At 26.4% G+C, this 20,125-nt stretch overlaps 2 protein-coding genes and 1 long non-coding RNA gene across 3 annotated transcripts; 2 read left to right on the forward strand and 1 right to left on the reverse strand.

Annotated features, from left to right (window-relative positions):
* The first annotated feature begins 880 nt into the window (after positions 1-880).
* LOC132917828 (small nuclear ribonucleoprotein Sm D2-like) lies at positions 881-2,146 on the forward strand. The gene is made up of 3 exons (XM_060978766.1): positions 881-1,069; positions 1,534-1,792; positions 1,863-2,146. Coding segments are annotated over exons 1-3 (378 nt in total). The 5' UTR covers positions 881-1,067; the 3' UTR covers positions 1,980-2,146.
* A 4,845-nt stretch (positions 2,147-6,991) lies between these two features.
* LOC132917851 (uncharacterized) lies at positions 6,992-8,143 on the reverse strand. Its single transcript, XR_009660347.1, has 3 exons — positions 7,897-8,143; positions 7,701-7,816; positions 6,992-7,620 (listed from the first exon to the last, which is right to left on the reverse strand). It is a non-coding gene; the product is annotated as an uncharacterized LOC132917851 (long non-coding RNA).
* Positions 8,144-17,749: 9,606 nt separating this feature from the next.
* On the forward strand, positions 17,750-19,680 carry LOC132932311 (probable deoxyhypusine synthase). Its single transcript, XM_060998623.1, has 7 exons — positions 17,750-18,039; positions 18,098-18,207; positions 18,261-18,626; positions 18,699-18,891; positions 18,962-19,065; positions 19,369-19,494; positions 19,561-19,680. Exons 1-7 carry the CDS (start codon positions 17,964-17,966, stop codon positions 19,639-19,641), a joined length of 1,056 nt encoding a protein of 351 aa, XP_060854606.1. The 5' UTR covers positions 17,750-17,963; the 3' UTR covers positions 19,642-19,680.
* Positions 19,681-20,125: the final 445 nt, after the last annotated feature.

Below are 20,125 nucleotides of genomic sequence, written 5' to 3' on the forward strand. Positions count from 1 at the left end.
AAATTGTTTTAATATAATATGTATAATATGTATTAGGTATTGTACAATTTTTATTTATTAATAAAAAAAAAGCTTGAAAATGTAATATAATGCTCATCCAAATTGTTCTCAGAGCAACATAAAAATATAAAAAAATACCTATAAATTACCTATTTTGACGTTCAAAATAAAATTTTTCATGAAATTAAATATAACTAATTAATTGTAAAGATATCTGAATTATTTTTCAAATATTTTATAAAAGTTTGATAAACTAAGTATAGTTTATCATATTTTTTGATCTACACCCTTAAATAAGAGTTTTATAATAGCTAATTTCAAATTTATCCGGAAATATATTGTTTTGAATACTCAAAAAATGTATTTAAACAAATAGCTTAACAATAAGTTAAAAAATACATTTTAAGATTTTTACGGTTATTCTATCATATTTAGCTGCGGTATCGTTTCTACGATGGTTTATAATCGGTTGTACCTTTGAAACATCGACATTTTTTAGAAAGATATTTATCGTCAAAAGATGTCATATTATCAAGTATGTTATATAAATTTAAATCATTGAATTAAAATTTAACATATCCATTACAATGATTCATTCAGCTACTCAACATCTAATGTGCAGCAAAGGGTTACTAACTTGCACACTTTTAAAAAATTATATTTTATTGGACCAATAGCGCCACTAGGCACTAATGTATTTTTATTTATGAATTTTACAAAAATGTTTAGATATCTTTTTAGTTATTTTTAGGCTTCCGATAGGCAACTAAGCGTACAGCTAGACAATTAGCAATGTTATACGTTATACCACAGTTATACTTTGTAACTATTTGTAAGCCTCTGAAATTCTCTTATCAAATATTATCAGTGAACCGTAAATGTTAATTGTTTAGATAAAAAAATGTTGTTTACCTTATTTCCAATATTTTTCATTATTCGTATACAATTTAGTATTTACTATTTATTCAAATTGATTGAGATTTGAGACTGTTCAAAGCACCGTTGAGTCGTTTAAATTATTTTATTCTATTCGTTTTAATTGTTCCTTTTTAGTAAAATACGTAACAATGTAAGTATTGTCAGACAGATTGAAATTTTATATTACTTTTTATAAACAATGTTACATATTTCAATGTTTGTGTAATTAATACTCATAAAAACCAATTTTGAGTGGTATTAAATATATACAATTTTCAAAATAACACTATAATGTTGTACTAAAATTGAAATGGACTATTCAATTGTATAATGTCAAATGTTCAAATGATACTAATTTATAGTATTTCTTAAATAATTTACAAACAATTATTTTATTTCAAAAATCATAAATCCATTTTTAAATAAAATAATGATTGTTTTAACAATACTTTTTTTAAAATTAATATTACATTAGTTATCTTAATTCTGTAAGTAGAATTAATTTTTTTTTAATAAATCCAAATAAAAATGATTTTGATGTACATTGGATAAATTATTGTATACTTTCTTTTATCTTTTATTCATTCATGACTATATAAATTTATATTTGTATAGGGCTGCTGTAGCAAATAAACCAAAATCTGAAATGACTCCAGAAGAGTTAGCAAAGCGTGAAGAAGAAGAATTTACCACAGGCCCTATGTCAGTGCTAACCCAATCTGTACGTAATAATACTCAAGTATTGATAAATTGTCGTAACAATAGAAAACTTTTGGCAAGAATCAAAGCATTTGATCGGCATTGTAATATGGTATTAGAAAATGTAAGGGAGATGTGGACTGAATTACCCAAAACTGGCAAAGGCAAAAAAAAAGTAAATATTTCACATTTGCATGTTAACCATTTTAATAGAATAAAAATTGAATTTTATTAATTTGTTTTAGGCTAAAGCAGTTAGTCGAGACAAATATATTTCTAAAATGTTTCTACGTGGTGATTCGGTTATTTTAGTTGTCAAGAATCCTAAAGAAGCTGTTCGACAACAACCGCCAGCCCTTTGAAATGTACTTCCCCTTTTAAAAAATTAGATTTAAGACAATGCAATTAATACATTCAATGTATATTTGGGTAATACTTGACTTGATTTTTATTTCTTTTGTACTACTTTAATTAATATTTTCCAAAATACTACTGAGTATTTTTTAATAAAATATTTTTTTGTTTTCCATTGGTTTACAAAATTCTAAACATTTAATAATATAAAAATTATGACAATAATAGTTTTTTGTTTAGTACTTTTGGTGATTGACAGAAATGGTAAAAATCAATCCAAAAATATGAAAAATCATGTAATATACGGCACATACATATACAAGGTGATTCTTATATCATTAAACACTCATTGTTTCAAAAAGTGTTGACTTTTTTAAATTTTTAGTTTCATGTTTTAACTATATAACATTTTAATTTTTTTCACCCTTATATTTAATAGTGAAAATGTGAAATCATTATCAACTTTTGATTTTCAAATAACAACCTATATTTTAAATGTCATAAAATAGTAAGGCTATTTTTTTTTTTTTTTTGAATTTTATTTTCAATTAACTGTTAGTGAGTATAGCTGCTCAAAGTTGGATGGTTTGAGGTTTTAGGTGTTCGTCCTAACAGGTTATTACGGCTGTGAAGCGTTGGTAACTACAAATACAAAGTTCATCACTGCATCAATAGTTTATAACACATTTATTATATATATGATTTATATCTTATATGAAACAAGCAGTATTATAAAAACTGAAAACCGCTAACTTTGAAAAGCTATATATCTTGCTAAAAAATTAACAAAAAATAATAATTTGAACGTTAAAATTCATAAAAAAACAGCCCTACTATTTTATGAAATTTTAAATATAGGTTGCTGTTTTAAAATCAAAAGTGAATAGTGGTTTCACTATTAAATAAGTGTGAAAAAAAAATGATAAATAGTTAATACTTGACAAAATAATGAGTGTTTAATGATAAAAGAATCACTCTGTAGATATTATAATATGATAGAAAAATGATTTGTTTTAATATTATATTTATAACTGCATAACAATATTGATATTAGGTAATTTTTGAGGCAATATTGTGTATTTTTCAGACTAAAAATGCTAACAAATTTAAAAATTACCATTTACCAAAGCGGGTGTTGTTAAAATAGATTTAAGACTAAAGAAAATAAATAAATATTATTATCTTAATTTATTGTCATCTATGGTAGTTCACTTTGGTGCATTTTGCTTGTTGATCAAACTTTTTAACTATTATTATATTATTTATATTATTATGCATTAATTGATACTTCTAATAGGTACTTTTAAGTACCTACTGGTTATCTATTTATTTAGGTATCAACTACTTATTATGGGAGGAATTCAATTTAGAGGCGTATTTAGCGGGTGGGCCTGGGCCTACCTTGATTTTTAACCCTTAAGTATACCCAAAATATGCATTTTAAGATTAAAAACAAAAATTGTTTTGTATAATATAAGCACACTGAATACTGAATATAACCCAGGACAGGCCTCTGGTTCAATTGACATTTTAATTTAGCATTGCATTAATGATGTCCATAGGCATAACTAAACATACATTTTAGGGAAAGACTATAGTTTTGAAAAAATACAGACTGCTAGTATCCATAATATGATCTTTCTATTCAATCTCAATTCAAATGTAACAAAACGGTTATTTTAGAAGAAAAAATACGCTTTAAAGAACGCAGTGTAAATCTAAAAATCTAATTTTTGTTTATTAATCTATAATATTCGTAGCAAAATGTCAAATATATTTTTCAGTGTTCTGTGAAAAATGCCAAAATACAAAATAAATATTTATGACTTATGTCTTAAATTTTTCATGATACTAACACAAAATATAACTGATTACTAACAATATATTCAGAGTACTAATATTAATCCAAGACCGTGGTATGAAGTATAAGTAAGTTACATGGCGTTAGTAAAATCTCTAATTCCATGATATTAGATTCGATGTTTTAAATAAGTAGTAACGTTTCATTATATTCTAATATACACGATATATGAATTATCGATTATATTAATGTAGAACTTATACATAATTTTTAAAAGAACTTGCTCAAATACCTATTTATTATAATAGGTAAGTATATTAAAACCTAACCATTAACCTAACAGGGTGACTATACTTATTTACAAGCATTGTATGGCCACTTATTCATTTAATGTTAAATTTATGTTGGACTTTCAAATTTTAGAGTTAACTTTACCTAAAGGCCATATTTTTAATGAGAAATAATTGCGAATAATTAAGCAAATTATTTTTTTGAAAATATTTATTAAACTACATCCACATAATAATCCTGAAAAATGGTTTTAAAAACTTAAAAATAGAGGTAACTATGCAAGTAATATTTAATTTAGTAATTACAATAAAACAGTTTTTGCAAAGTATAAAATATTGATGAATTTATATTTTATACTACCTAATTAACATACTTTTTAAATTAGCATAGCCCCCATATTTTCCAAAACTATATACAGTAGAACATCGATTATTCGCATAAATTGTGATCAAGTGGGTGCGGATAATCAAATAAGCATTAAAAATAAAATTAAAAACTAATTTACTGTGTGTAAAACGTACCTATAATATGATACATTAGAGAGGCCCATAGTAGATAATAAAATAATCTCGCATTTCATATGATATAAACACGTCAAAACTAACATAGCTAACGATAACTAAATTAAATTAAACTAAAAATAAATTTGTACAACAATTTTATGGTGCGGATAACCGACGTTCTACTGTATTATCATGGATGGACGGTGGTCTTATTCTTAATACACTACATAAATACATAATGTTAAATAACTTAAAAACTACTCGTTCAAATGTTAGTTTGGATACAACTTTGAATTTTCAAAAAAATCATCTATTTGACTATCGAATATCGAATATAAGATAGTAAACACTGATATCTGACGCACAGTTCGCAAATATCGATGACAATATTGTCACTAGCGCTATTGATATAAATATGTTATTTAAATACAATGCTTGAGCGTTGAGCCCAATAGCTTTCAAAAGCAAACGGAGAGTGAATCTGTCCCCTACACCATGAATTTATACACATAAATGATAGATAAGTGAAAATTTATCTATGATACAATTTAAAATAATAAATTAATAACAAATTAATGATAAACATATTATAACAATAATCAAACAAATATAAACAGACAACATTTATTCAGTTATACCATTGATTATTGTCTATTCTATAATCAATGGTTATACCTATTAACAATTAAATCAAAGCTATAATGCTCAAATATGGCTGATGCTAATTTAGTTATGTTTAAAATTTGAATACAATAGTATTTAACATAACTATACAAACTATATAAGAATACTGAATAAAATAAATATTGTATAAATTCAAAATTTTTAGTTAAGAACTATATCTATATGTATTTATAATGGTAGTTTTTCCTATGTATCATCTAAACATAATAATCACAGATAGATAAAATAGTCTTAACATTTATTGAATAATTCACGCAAAATATACGGTGAATTAAATTTACAAAGTACAATACGGTTATTAGTTGTCATTGTAAACTGTTGCGTAGTGAGAGTATTAATTAAATTTTCAAGGATTTTGACCCATTTATTAATTTTTGCTACTAAAAAACACTAATAAAGCACGCAAATATAATTATCTATAAAAAGCTCAAAATGAATTACAATTATTTGAAAATTATACCATTTATAGAAAAAATGATAATATAAATACTTAGTAAACATTTTAAATTTTACGGCTATTCGTTTTTGAATTTTAAGAAAATAAAAATTAATTTTTGTTGAAAACTGGTTAGCGTAAAAGATTAAGAACAATGATTTTAGAGGAATTATAGCCTATGGTTAATAAAATCCAAATGTGTACAATCACATATTCACATGCAAACATTGCAAACATTTGTATTTTATTATAAGACACAAATACCTACGTAACCAATGCGTCAGTAAATTAGTAAAATATGAAGTTTCAAATTTACATGAAATAAAAATAAAATCATAATCCTTATCCTTTCCTTATATATGTAAAAGCACAGGCCATTTTTATGTACCCATTTTGTTACGATGCTATTTAACTTTTTTCCAATTTTTTTTCACAGAGTTGTTCCAAATACCTGTCTGAGTGTCGCCACGTCGCCCGATTTTCAAAATTTTGAATTCAAAGGGTTGAAATCAGTGAAAATAAATGTTTACGTGTAATTTGTATATCTATATTCATATAATAATAATCATAGCAATCGATAACATAAATCAGTACACATACAAATTCTAATTATTAGTTATCTCTCCATTGCCTTGCCACGGTGCCTATACACTAAACACGTTCATTTCATTTGCACTCCGTACTACCAGCTGTTCGAACACGCGTAACATCTAAAATATTTAAGCTTTTTTTTACACATGTGACTACAAATTTAAATATTATATAATTTACACTTAAAAAAACATTCTTCTTTTCGACAACGTTTCCACAGCGTTTTACACTTAAAAGGAGTTTTTCCGGGCAACACCGGGTAATTCAGCTACCTAGTAAAATACACAATAATTAGTAGATAAAAATATGTGTAAATTCGATGTTTTAAGTAAAGTAATAGATACCTGATACACACAATATTTCTGGCAATATTAAACTTGACCCGCTTTTGTTAGTGTACTTGTAAAATAAGAACTAATATAATAACTATACTTGGAGTCTTTTTATAACAAGTCAAAGAATATTTTTTAAATATTAAATATTATTTTATTGAAATACTTTATAAAACGTTAATATTTCTCGTTTCTTAATATAAATAATTATTTAATTGGTATTTAATAAAAAAAGATGTATGCAAGGTAACTATAAGATACTTATAAGATAAGAATAACAGTGTTAGGTAATTTTCCACACCACCTTTATTATTAAACGACGTACAATAACATTGTCCGTATTGTTTAATAACTTTATGAGGTATTACACGAGGCGCGTTTTTTTATTGTGGTGTCCCCAGTAGGCCTAATCCACAGCGAGAACGCATCATATGCAGGGGCGTATTTAGGTAGGGGCTTTGGGTCCAGTTGTCCAGAACGGCAAATTTTTATTTCGTATTTTATGAGTACTGGCGCAGTAACGTCAATCATTAATAATTTTCACAACACATGTGTGCCATAGAGGTATAAAATACTATAGTATTTATATAACATGGTATTCTATGGTATTAACAGTTTGACCACTATTGCGCGGCGTAGAAGTTTTTTAATTTTTTTTTAATGGGGGGAAGGCGGCAAAATATGTGTTGCCCTTATCCTAAAATTCCTAAATACACAACTGATCATATGAATGCATTCAAATAATAAAAAAAAAATATACAATAACTTAAACTATGTAGGTATTAATAATATTATATAATATAAAACGGGTAATGTGTATAATATATGTGTGTTGCCGGCCGGCGATAGTCAATGTGTTGGATGAGTGGATGGGAGATGAGCGCTAATGCGTAAAGGGGGGACAACTAAATTAAGATGAGCTTCTTATTGATGCTGCCAATCTTCCTCCGGGTTGAAACGAAGCCGAGTGCCGACACATTTCCCATCAGCTTTGTGACAAATTCTTCTTCACTAATAAATATTATATATTTATATATAGTATACTGTACCTACTACGATTCTAAAAATTATAATATAATACAAACAAATACTTTGGACAGTTGATTATCAGTTGAATTTCATTTTGCTGCTGCTAGACGTCCTCCGTGTTGAAATACAGCCGAGTGCTGACACATTTTCCATCAGCTTTGTGACGAATTCTTCTTCACTAATAAATATTATATATTTATATATAGTATACTGTACCTACTACGATTCTAAAAATTATAATATAATACAAACAAATACTTTGGACAGTTGACATTAAGATGAGCTTCTTATTGATGCTGCCAATCTTCCTCCGGGTTGAAACGAAGCCGAGTGCTGACACATTTTCCTTCAGCTCAATGACAAATTCTCCGTCGGTGGGTAGTCCATGATCCAGCCAAATGTTCGGTTCCTATAAAACTTCAACTAATGTGCTGATTAAATGTAATTAAAATTTATAGTAAAATTTTAATGTTTAAGAAATCTATGTTGGTGTTCTTTTATTTTTGAATTTAAATTAATTTGAAATTTTATATTCATAATTTATCAGTTAAAAATGTAAACAAGAACTAAAAAGATTATGGTATATTGCAGTTTAACTTTCTGTTCGGTGGCCACCTTTTTAATTCCTCACTCTCTTTTATAAGAAAGTTAAACAGCACAATAACTATAAAAAATATAAATTTAAACATTCACAAAGACGAACTAGGTTTGTGATAAGAAAAAAAATTGAAAAAATTGATAATTTATCAACGAATTATTAAAATAAAAAGAACACCTAAGACCGTAGTACAGTATATTATCTGAAAAAAAACATAAAAATTAAGTATAATTTAAGTAAATATTCATAATATACTGTACTACTTTCAAAAAATTATAGTATTAAACAAACACAGCCTTGCGACACTTATTATTGTTATTCAGATGAGGTTCTTAATGAATCTGCCAATCGTCTTCCTGGTTGACATTATACAAGGATATAGCGTAATTATTTCAGTTTTTTTGTTTTTCCGATATTATGGCAAGACCTGAAATTTTTTGTTTTATTTTACTATTTACCACCCAAAGTACCAAATTGATCCATATTTGCTACAAGAATTTATGACAAACAAAAAATAAACTACATAATTTTAAGATCATTATACATTTTTCGCTACGTCCACGTCCAGGATCTAAGGTGTACTATATTCTACTACTATTCTAATATAATATAATCGCGAATAATACAAATAATACATGGTTGTTATTTCGCACAATTTTTGTCTACTATAACTAATGAGTAAAATAAGTAGGCATTGTGTACTATTTTTTCATTGGACCCCGGAGAATAAAATATGCGTCTACATCAACTACATCGTCCGACTAGCGCGGATTGTTCATATAAATTAATATATTTTATTTTAAGTTTAAAAAATAATTTTAATCCCAAAAAAAGAATAATAAAAAAAAACTTACTTAAGCGTCTACTGTTCCCGTGAAACCGAGTTGTGTCAATCTTCAGACTATACGTAGTAGTGCACCGCCGCCGAAGAAACTGCAAATTTTCTTCATATCGATCTTCATCGTGATTCTAAATGAGAATAAAAATTCATTTTTATGAAAATAAACAGCACGAAATGAAAATGAGAGTACTTGTCATGTACTTCAGTACTGTTCATTAAGACTATTATAGAATTGTTAATCGTCTTCGACGAATGTCGTCGTTTGTCGTATACCACAGATGACGAATATTATAGGTAATATGATAAATCTATGGTTTTTTTTTTATAGAACTCTTTGTGATATTATACGATCTATTTTTCTATTTGAGCTGTTTGACATATTAACGTAAAATTGAAACATTTAAACTATAGACCAAATCTTTATAGATATTGCAAAGTATTAATATTTTATTCTAATGAAAATGATTACAAATTATTTAATTTAATCTATAAAAATAGTGAACTAAACAAAAAGAATTATGATTAATATCGTTATGTTTCTGAGTTATTATTTCTGCATACTTTCGGTTTTAATCACGCAGTGCTTTAACTTAATCTTACATATTCTTACATGTAAACTTACATACATATTATATCTGAAGACGCCTATCATAATAGAAACAAATTCATACATTTCCTTTATTATGGTTTCATGTATCAAATAGTACCTAGTCAATGCTTTGAGGAATTCAATTTTCAGTACCATTTTACAAAATAATCAAAAATTACATTAGATTAAAGATAAAGAAGTAATTATTACAGTGTTGCTTTATACATTAGTGATTAAGTTTATTACTGTAATTAGTGGGTGAAATTTGAATTTGAAAGAGACAGTCAGTCAACTTTCATTAATAAGTATAATTTTGATGTATTATGACTTATAATATTATATGTTGATTGATACGTATACATATATATATATACGTATAGTAATAGTATAACATGTACAAAAAACTTTTATGTCCCTACAAATAATGTTTTAAATAATAACAAAATATATAATATCGTAATCGTAAATATACATAATTTCAAAATATTTTGAAAAAATACTATTTGTAAGAAATACTCTCATAAGAATTTAATTAAAGTTTTAAGTATCTAAGATTATTTGTTTTTGAACCATAAAAAAATATAAAAATTGTTTGAGAAAAAATATTTATTTTTAGGTTTAATAAACATTTAATAAGTTATAGGTATAATACTGAACTTCAAATAGTCATAAAAAATGTGATTTTCCAGTAAACATATTATTTTTGTTTTAGGTTAAAAAAAACTAATGAGAATTCCATTATAATATTTTTAAATTGTAGATATAAAAAGAAAATATTTATCTGAATATCTAACGAAAAAATTAATTTGAACATTTTATAGATTTAGCCGAATACAATCAAAATTTTAATTTTAAACGTTTATAAAATATACCGTGACTATACATTTTTTATTACAGTAAATTAGTGAACGATTGATGAAGAAGACTGTATTAAATTTTAAATCATATTTGCATATTTATAATTTTTTTCGGCTTAATAAAAAAAAAAAAAATTAATTGTTGTAAATAATGAAAATGCTATTAAAATTATACAATTTACCTATAGAAATCAATAATTGTAGATAATTGGTAAATTTTTCAAAATTCTATAATTAGCATTTTTTAATTAAAATTAAATTAATAAATTAATTTTGTCGATATTATACAAGTATATAGCGTATAATAATACATTTGTTTTTTTGTGTTTCCAATATTATGACAAGATTCGAAATTTTTTATTTTATTTTACTATTAACCACCCAAAGTACTAAATAGATCATATCCAAGGTATACTTGACGACTTAATTTTATTCTTGGCTATTTTATACATTGGACCAGTGGTCAACCTTTTTGGACTCTCGGGCCACATTCACAAACTAAAAACTGTTTGCGGGCATGAAAGAATAAAAATTTAATATACTTAAATTATTTACTATGCAAAAAAATATTGTTTAGAACTTTAAATTAAAAAAAAAATCGTCGTTTTAGAATTTAAAGCGGGCCGTAGACAATAGCTCACTGGTTGCCGGCAATTGCATTGGACGATTGGAAATAAAATAAAAATCTGTCATCCAAGTATAGCAGCTTGTACACGTCAATAAATATTTATTTTAAGTATAAAAGATAAATTTAATATTCTATAATTATGGGAAAATTAACTTACGTAAGTATTCTTCGACGCTGTTCGGCGAAATCGAGCTGTACCACATTTATAGTTCAAACGTGCATCATCACCGCCGAAGAAACAGCTAGCTCTTATTTCTTCATTCGTCTTCTTTGCGCTTCAGAATGAAATTATTAAAATACTCTATAAAAATGAAAGCACTTGTCATACACTAAAGGCTGTTGTTTAAAGACTGTTCAATAAAACTATTAGAATTGTTAACAGTCTTCTACGAATGACGACGATTGTCGATTGCCACGGATGATAAATATTGTAATAATGTGATGTATCATATTTTTTTTTATAGAACTCTATGTGATATTATAGGATTTATTTTTATATCTCAGCTGTCTTGCATACGAAACTTTTGGTATTTTATTAATTTCATACGTAAAACCATAATAATTGTATATCCTGAATTTTTTTTTAATTATAATTTTATTATTTCAATAGTTTTTTGGTAACATTTTTCACCAAAAAATAAAACCATATAAATATGGTAATATTTCCAGCTTTTTTGTTTTTACGATATATTATGGCGAGATCTGAATTTTTTTTTATTTTATTTTACTATTTACCAACCAAAGTACCAAATAGAACATATTTGCTACAAGAATTCATGGCAGACAGAAAATAAACTACATAATTGTAAAATCATTATACATTTTTCGATACATATCCAGGATCTAAATTCTAAGGTGTACTTATAACGACTTTATTTTATTCTTGGCAATTTCATCATAAATACATGATCGGTAACCTTTTTAACTCTCAGGCCACATACACAAATTAAAAACAGTTTGGAGACCAGATAAAAATGAAAATTTTATATTCTTAAATTATTTACTACGGAAAAAAATATTGTCTAGAACTTTAAAATAATAAAATATTAAAACGGGTCGTATATACAATAACCCGCCGGTTGCTGACCACTTCATTGGACTGGACGATCGAAAATAAAATATATGCTGTCATCGGGGTAACAGCTTATAGAAGTCAATAAACATTTATGTTATGTATAAATAGTAAATTTATTACTACCCCAAAATTATAGAACAATTAACCTACGTAAGTATCCTTCGACGCTTTTCGGCGAAATCAAGCTGTGCCATATTAAAGTTCAAACGTGCACCGTCACCGAAGAAACTGCTAGTCCTAGTTTATTTCTTCTTTTGTCTTCTTTAAGCTTCGTGGAATGGAATTATTGAAATATTTTATGAAAATAAGAGTACTTGTCATGTACTGAAGGCTGTTGTTTGACGACTGTTCAATAAAATATGAGAATTGTTAATCGTCTCCTACAAATGAAAACGATTGTCGTTTGCCATGGATGATAAATATTATAATGATGTTTTTGTTAAGAACTCTTTGTGATTTTATAGGATTTATTATTATATTTCAGCTGTCTTGCATACGAAACTTTTGGTATCTAATTAATTTCATACGTAAAATCATAATAATTGTATATTATCCTCAATTTTTTTTTTAATTATAATTTTATAACGGTAATTAACAGTTTTATACGGTTTGGGCGGTTTGGCTCAACTAAATGATTGATAATTTTAAAAATATTTAAAAGTTTAATCATTGAAATGATATTACATACAAATTAGTTAATATATTATGATCTATTACATATTCTAAAGAAGGACTTACAAAATTAATAAAATTAATTTCTAAATACAAGCAGTTATTCACATTCGACTCGTTATATACATGTGACTATATTATTCCCGTTTCGGTACCGTCCTGTTTAGGAATAATACATACCTACTCGGCTACTCATACTGTTTTTACTGATTTTAAAATTAATCGATAAGTTTTAATTAATATGCTCATATAATATGCGATAAATGCATCTATTTATAGTATTATGCTATTTTTATTTTATCCTATAAGCTTATAGTCAAAATATTTTGAAAATTATAATATAATATATAAGAAATGCAAACATTAACATTTGAGAAAATGTTCAAATAACTACAGTTATTGGTTTTTAAATTACTACAAAAAAACAAAAATCGGTTGTGCAGAAATAGTTATTACAGAAATATGAAATGAATATCTAATAATGTCATCAAAAATTCAAAATTCAGACAATTATAAAATATAAATGTGTCTTTTCGAAAAACATTTTATTTTTGTTAGGGATAAAAAAAACGTATATTAGTCGTGTACTCGACTGGTTAAAAATGAAAAATGCTATTTATACAATTAATATAAATATAAATTATTATTCTATAAAATGGATATGGTAATATTACGATTATGTATTTTCGGTCTCACGTATTTTATGCATTGCGCGTTGGGGAATAAAATATTTTAATAAAATATGCATACGTATACGTCACCCGGCGTGAATAGTAGTATAAAATATGTGGTTTCGTCGATTACATCGTCCGGGTAGCCGATTGTTCATATAAATGAATATATTTTATTTTAAGTTTAAAATGTAAATTTAATCCTAAAAAAATAAGAATAAGAAAAAAACTTACTTAAGCGTCTACTGTTCCCGTGAAACCGAGTTGTGTCAATCTTCTGTCTATACTTAGTGGTGCACCGCTGTCGAAGAAACTGCAAATTTTCTTCATATCGATCTTCATCGTGATTCTAAATGAGAGTATAAAGATATTTTATGAAAATAAACTGCGCGAAATGAAAATGAGAATTCATGTCATGTACCTACTGAAGACTGTTGTTTAACGACTATTCATTAAGACTATTCATTATAGAATTGTTAATCGTCTCCGACGAATGTCATCGATTGTCGTATGCCACGGATGACGAATATTATAATATGATAAATCTATATAGAACTCTTTGTGATATTATACGATCTATTTTTCTATTTTAGCTGTTTGACATACGTAAAATTGAAACATATAAACTAGACCAAATCTTTATAGATATTGCAAAGTATTAATATTTTATTCTAATGAAGATGATTACAAATTATTTAATTTAATCTATGAAAATAGTGAACAAAATAAAAATAATTATGTTATTAAGTATTAAAAAAAATAATTATGATTAATATCGTTATGTTTCTAAGTTATTATTTCTGCATTATTTTGATTCTAATCACGCGCGCTGTGATTTAACTTAATCTTACATACACCTATTACATTAGATGCAATTATCTTTGTCTGTAGATATTGTGTCTGAAGACACCTATCATAATAGAAAAAAATTCATACATTTCGTTTATTGTGGTTTCTTGTAACAAATAGTACCTAGTCACTAGTCAATGCTTTGGGAAATCAATTTACTTTTTAAACTTAAAATAAAATATATTCATTTTTATGAAAAATCCGCTACTCGGATGATGTAATCAATGTAGACGCATATTTTATTAATTTATATATCAATTATATAATAATGAACTTCAAACAGTCATAATATAAGTTTTCTGCAGTGAGCATTTTAATTTTTGTTTTTGTATTAAAAAAACTCATGAGAATTCCTATAGAACATTTTAAAATTGTAGATATAAAAATAAAATATTTATATGAATACTAATGAAAAAAAAAATTTAAAAATTTAAAAAATTTGTAATAATAAAAAAATAAAGAACATTGTATATATATATATATATATATACATAGCTTGAAATATTTTTTAAATAATAACATAAATAAGAAATATTCTCATAAAAAATTAGTTAAAACTTTAAGTTATCGGTGTATAAGATTATTTGTTTTTAAACTATATAGTATTATAGTTAATAGATTATGATCTACGTATAATAAAGAAGGACTTACAAAATCAATAAAATTAATTTCTAAATACAAGCAGTTATTCACATTCGACTCGTTATACAAGTATACACATGTGACTATATCATTCCCGTTTCGGTACCGTCCTGTTTAGGAATAATACATATACCTACTGATACTATTTTTTAGTGATTTTAAAATAATCAATAGGTTCTAATGTTAATATGCTCAAATAATTTTCGATATATAATAAATGCATTTATTTATGGTATTATGCTTTTGTTATTTTATCCTATAAATGTATAGTCAAAATATTTTGAAAATTATAATATGTATAAGAAATACAAACATTAACATTTGGTGAAATTTTCAAATAACTACAGTTATTCGTTTTTAAATTACTACAAAAAAACAAAAATCGGTTGAGCAGAAATAGTTATTACAGAAATATGAAATGAATATCTAATAATGTCATAGAAATTCAAAATTCAGACAATTATAAAAAAATATTAATGCGTCTTTTCAGAAAACTTTTTATTTTTGTTAGGGATAAAAAAAACTTATATTAGTCAAGTACTCGGTCAGTTAAAAATGAAAAATGCTATTTATACAATTAATATAAATATAAATTATTATATAAAATGGGTCTGGTAATATACTAATATGACGATTATGTATTTTTGGTCTCACATATTTTATGCATCGCGCGTTCGGGAATAAAATATGCATAGTTACGTATACGTCACCCGGCGTTTAGCAGATTGTCCGGTGCAATAAGTATGTATTTATTTTATGTCTAAAAAAGTAAATTAAAGCTCCAAAAGTATAGAAAATCAAACTCACGTAAACATCGATGTTTTTGTGAAACACTTGTGTCATATTTAATGTCCATACGTTCAGTAACCACATCGCCGACGCAAGAACACCTTCCCTCGTCCGTCTTTACTGTGTTTCGAATTGAAGATATTGAGATATTTCATAAAAATAAGCTGAACAGAACGGCATATGCGTGTAAAATATTATATATATTAAAGTACGGTTTAACGATTTGTACGTCTATTTTTTTTGTCTCCGTTAAAATTATTACAACCGTCAATCGTCTCCGACGAATAGCGAAGATTGATGATTGCCATAGATGATAGATTAATATGATAGATCCATATCCATAGATTATATATACTGTACTATTATATTATTATATTATTATTAGCCAGACATTTAAATTTATTCGGGAGTCTGCCGTTCGAGAGACTCAATTGTGTACCTACTTATACAAATTGTATATGCACGACAAGGTGGAGGGGCGGGGTAGATTGTATAGATGTTGTTCAGTACATTGCAGAGACTAGACTCATTCAAAGTTTGAAGTTTCTGCCATTGGCATCGCATAAATTAGTAATTAGTTGTTGACCCGTCTTCTCATTATTAATGTAAAAATATAATAATATTATCAATAATCAATATTGATATCGAAAACCATCATAATTATTTTCCAAATAGACAAAAATATTAAATTATAGGTACCTACTACAATTTTCTTCAAACTTTTTTATTGCTTTACTACTTTTTTTTATGGTGAGTCCGCCGACTCAATGACCCCTGACGAGCAGCCACTGCAGGTGTTAATAAGTTTATGGCATAAGCAGCTTAAAACTAATTTACATAATATTTTGAATTCTTCACTGTTAGTGTTAAATAATAATACACGAATTGGTGTCTTTAAATAATATTTTTGTAATAACTTAAAACAAAATAGATAACTACACCTATAATCGTTATTTTTCGTTAAAATATACAGTTTTGTCAATATTCAAATTTGGTATATGTACTAACAGTTGCGCCGAACACGGGTATGAACTGGGGAAAATTCCCCAGAAATATTTATGGGTGGGTGGGTGATAATCAAAAATAGTTTTTATGCAGTATCTTGTATGTATATAGTTAAAAATAAATATAGTACCATTCGAACGTAACTAACTAAATATTTTTTAGTAGGTGGGTCTAACACCAGCATTTTTTTCCCATAACATGAAATATAGATCGGCGCCACTGGACTTACCACTAACCTCTGAGACTGGAGTGAGAATATGAATTAAGTTACTTTTAAGCAATAATAATAATATAATAGTAGCTATAGTTATATATTTTTACTACTTGTACTAAGTTATATAGGAACTATTCTGATTAATATTAAAAAAACATAAGACGGTGACCAGACATGAGTTAGGTATGGCTATTTTAACTGAGAAGTGAAATGTTCAGTAACTTCAGTTACTACATTTTAATTTTTTATTAGATGTATAAACGAAACCTAACATTATGAAAGCTTTATTTATGAAATAATTTATGCGTGTATTATTAAAACATTAGGTTATAATAGAAAATATTTTTTTAATTGTCTATTAAACAAAAATTATATGGATTATGCTAGATAACAACTTTTATACTAGTGTTACTACGATATAATAACTTAAAAGCATTTAAATACATTGATAATTAAAAATTAATAATACTAATTACAAAATTAATTAATTTGTAAAATCCTTATAATTATTTTAATCCCCCGTCAATTAGATTCTCATGCGTCATTTTAATCTCGCGTCAACTGGATCCTCTTGCGTCAGTTAGTCACCGGGATCTAGCTGTCGAGGGATCTATGTGACCGTTCACAAATTTACAACGATAACAGTATATCAGTATATCAGTTCGTGGTGCGCGGTCACAGAATAAAACCTAACCTGTGCCGGTCTTATGGGAGTGTGAGCTATACTGCCATAACAAATGTCAAATACGAAATAATGAATTAAATAAATGATAGAAGCCAATAAGCCATAAAACTGTTTATTATTATAGGAAGAGTTAGGAGTTAATATTTGATAGTTATTTGAATATTTTTATTATCGTTTCTATCGTAGTTTGTACAGTTAATCAACAGTGATATGGAGCCACAGAAAGCATCAGAAGCAGTTTTAAAAAAAAGTCTAGATATTTCAACAGAAAATCCAACTGTAAAAGGTTCAACTAATATTATTAACTAATTTAATAATTATTTTTAATTATTTAAATTTATTAGGTTATGATTGGAACAATGGAATTGACTATGAACAATTACTGTCAGTCTATCGATATTCTGGATTCCAGGCAACAAATTTTGGATTATCTGTAGAACAGATCAATAAAATGGTTAGAAGGCGGGAAAAGATTATTATTTTATTTTACTTAAAATTGTTGCTTAGTTAGATGAAAGAGAAAAACCATTTGAAGAAGATATTCATGAAGAAGACGAATTTATTAAACGCCGTTCAAATTGTACAATGTTCCTTGGTTATACGTCCAATATGGTTTCTTGTGGTAATCGTGATGCAATACGTTTTATTGTCCAACACAAAATGGTCGACTGTATTGTAACAACTGCTGGAGGAGTTGAGGAAGACCTAATAAAATGTTTAGCTCCAACATTTATAGGAGATTTTCAATTAAAAGGTAGCACTCTCCGTGAAGATGGCCTCAATAGAATTGGCAATTTATTAGTACCAAATAACAACTACTGTAAATTTGAAAATTGGGTCATGCCTATCTTAGACAAGATGCTCAAAGAACAAGTATGTATAAAATTATAATTATGATATTACTGTGAAGTAGACTTTATTTATTTGATGTTATATGTATTTTAGAATATTGCTTGGACTCCATCTGCAATAATTGAAAGATTGGGCTTAGAAATTAATGACGAACAATCAATATGCTATTGGGCAGCAAAGAATAAGATTCCCATATTTTGTCCAGCTTTAACTGATGGTAGCTTAGGAGATATGATGTACTTTCATTCCTTTAGAAACCCTGGTCTTATTATTGATATATTAAAAGGTAAACTGAATAATATTTTATTAATTTATTGTTATAAATAGTAAATTATTTTTATGTTTCTTTTTCAAAGATTTGAGAAGATTAAACACTATGGCAGTAAAAGCAGCTAACAGTGGAATGATTATAATTGGAGGTGGAGTGATAAAACATCATATTTGCAATGCTAATTTGATGGTAAGTGCATACTGCATATTCATAGGTGTATATTAAGTAATATCTGTATATTTTTAATTTTATGTTCTTATGTTGTTATTGGGTTTTAAAAAATTAAAACAATACTTATAAATACTGTAGTTATGGCAGCTAATATTCTGTCAACACTTGTCGAATATCTCCTATGTAAAATAGGGTTTTTTTAAAACTCATTTAACACTTGGGTGTTAGAATTTCTGTCATATAAACAAAAACTAAGTACTGAATAATATGATTTTGCAATTATCTCATACATTTTTTATAAACTATAATTGGTTAATTTAGAGAAATGGTGCTGATTATGCAGTTTATTTGAATACTGCATCAGAATACGATGGTAGTGATTCTGGAGCTCGTCCCGATGAAGCTGTTTCATGGGGTAAAATAAGAGCAGATGCAACGCCAGTGAAAGTAAATATTTATACATTGATAATAGTTCAATTTTAAATTTACTAATTTTAAATTTTATTTGTTTAGATTTATGGTGATGCAACACTTATATTTCCACTTTTAGTTGGAGAAACCTTTGCAAAACGATATCATAAAAATAAAAAATAAAAAATAAAACCATGAAATATATTTACATATTATTATAAACTTTATTTTTATTTATTTATTTACAAATGTTTAGCTAATCTGGCTTTATTTATTGGTATTTTAATGTTAGCATTATAAAAATCAATGTATATAAACTATACTGCATTTACTATAGAATTTAATCCCTTGGCTGATAAAAACTGATTTGTGTCCTTCATATTAATAGCTCTCATCGCAAAGATTACTGTAAGCTTGATATGACATAAAAGTTGTATATGAAAATTGTGAACAATTGCAAAGCGGCCAGATTTCATTCAGTATGCATGTTTTGTGAAAGTGGTACACTGTTATCCTAAAAATTAGACTATATTTTTGTGCAATAAATCAGCAGTTCTCAACCTTCTTATATCGGACTACCACCTGCATTTTGAAAATTTTCTCATATCACCTGACTCAATAATTCTTTCTTTATAAAGTAAGATTTTTTCATATAATATATAACAGG

The sequence above is a fragment of the Rhopalosiphum padi genome, chromosome 1 (genome assembly GCF_020882245.1).
Source record: "Rhopalosiphum padi isolate XX-2018 chromosome 1, ASM2088224v1, whole genome shotgun sequence".
NCBI classification, from domain to species: Eukaryota; Metazoa; Arthropoda; class Insecta; order Hemiptera; family Aphididae; genus Rhopalosiphum; species Rhopalosiphum padi.

Bases quoted from the DNA above. Each gene is read 5' to 3' on its own strand.
- LOC132932311 (XM_060998623.1), top strand. From the start codon at position 17,964: ATGGAGCCACAGAAAGCATCAGAAGCAGTTTTAAAAAAAAGTCTAGAT. The intron at 18,627-18,698 runs GTATGTATAAAA...TATGTATTTTAG, and splicing joins ACAAGATGCTCAAAGAACAA to AATATTGCTTGGACTCCATC. The intron at 19,066-19,368 runs GTAAGTGCATAC...TGGTTAATTTAG, and splicing joins TTTGCAATGCTAATTTGATG to AGAAATGGTGCTGATTATGC.
- LOC132917828 (XM_060978766.1), top strand. The intron at 1,793-1,862 runs GTAAATATTTCA...AATTTGTTTTAG, and splicing joins CTGGCAAAGGCAAAAAAAAA to GCTAAAGCAGTTAGTCGAGA.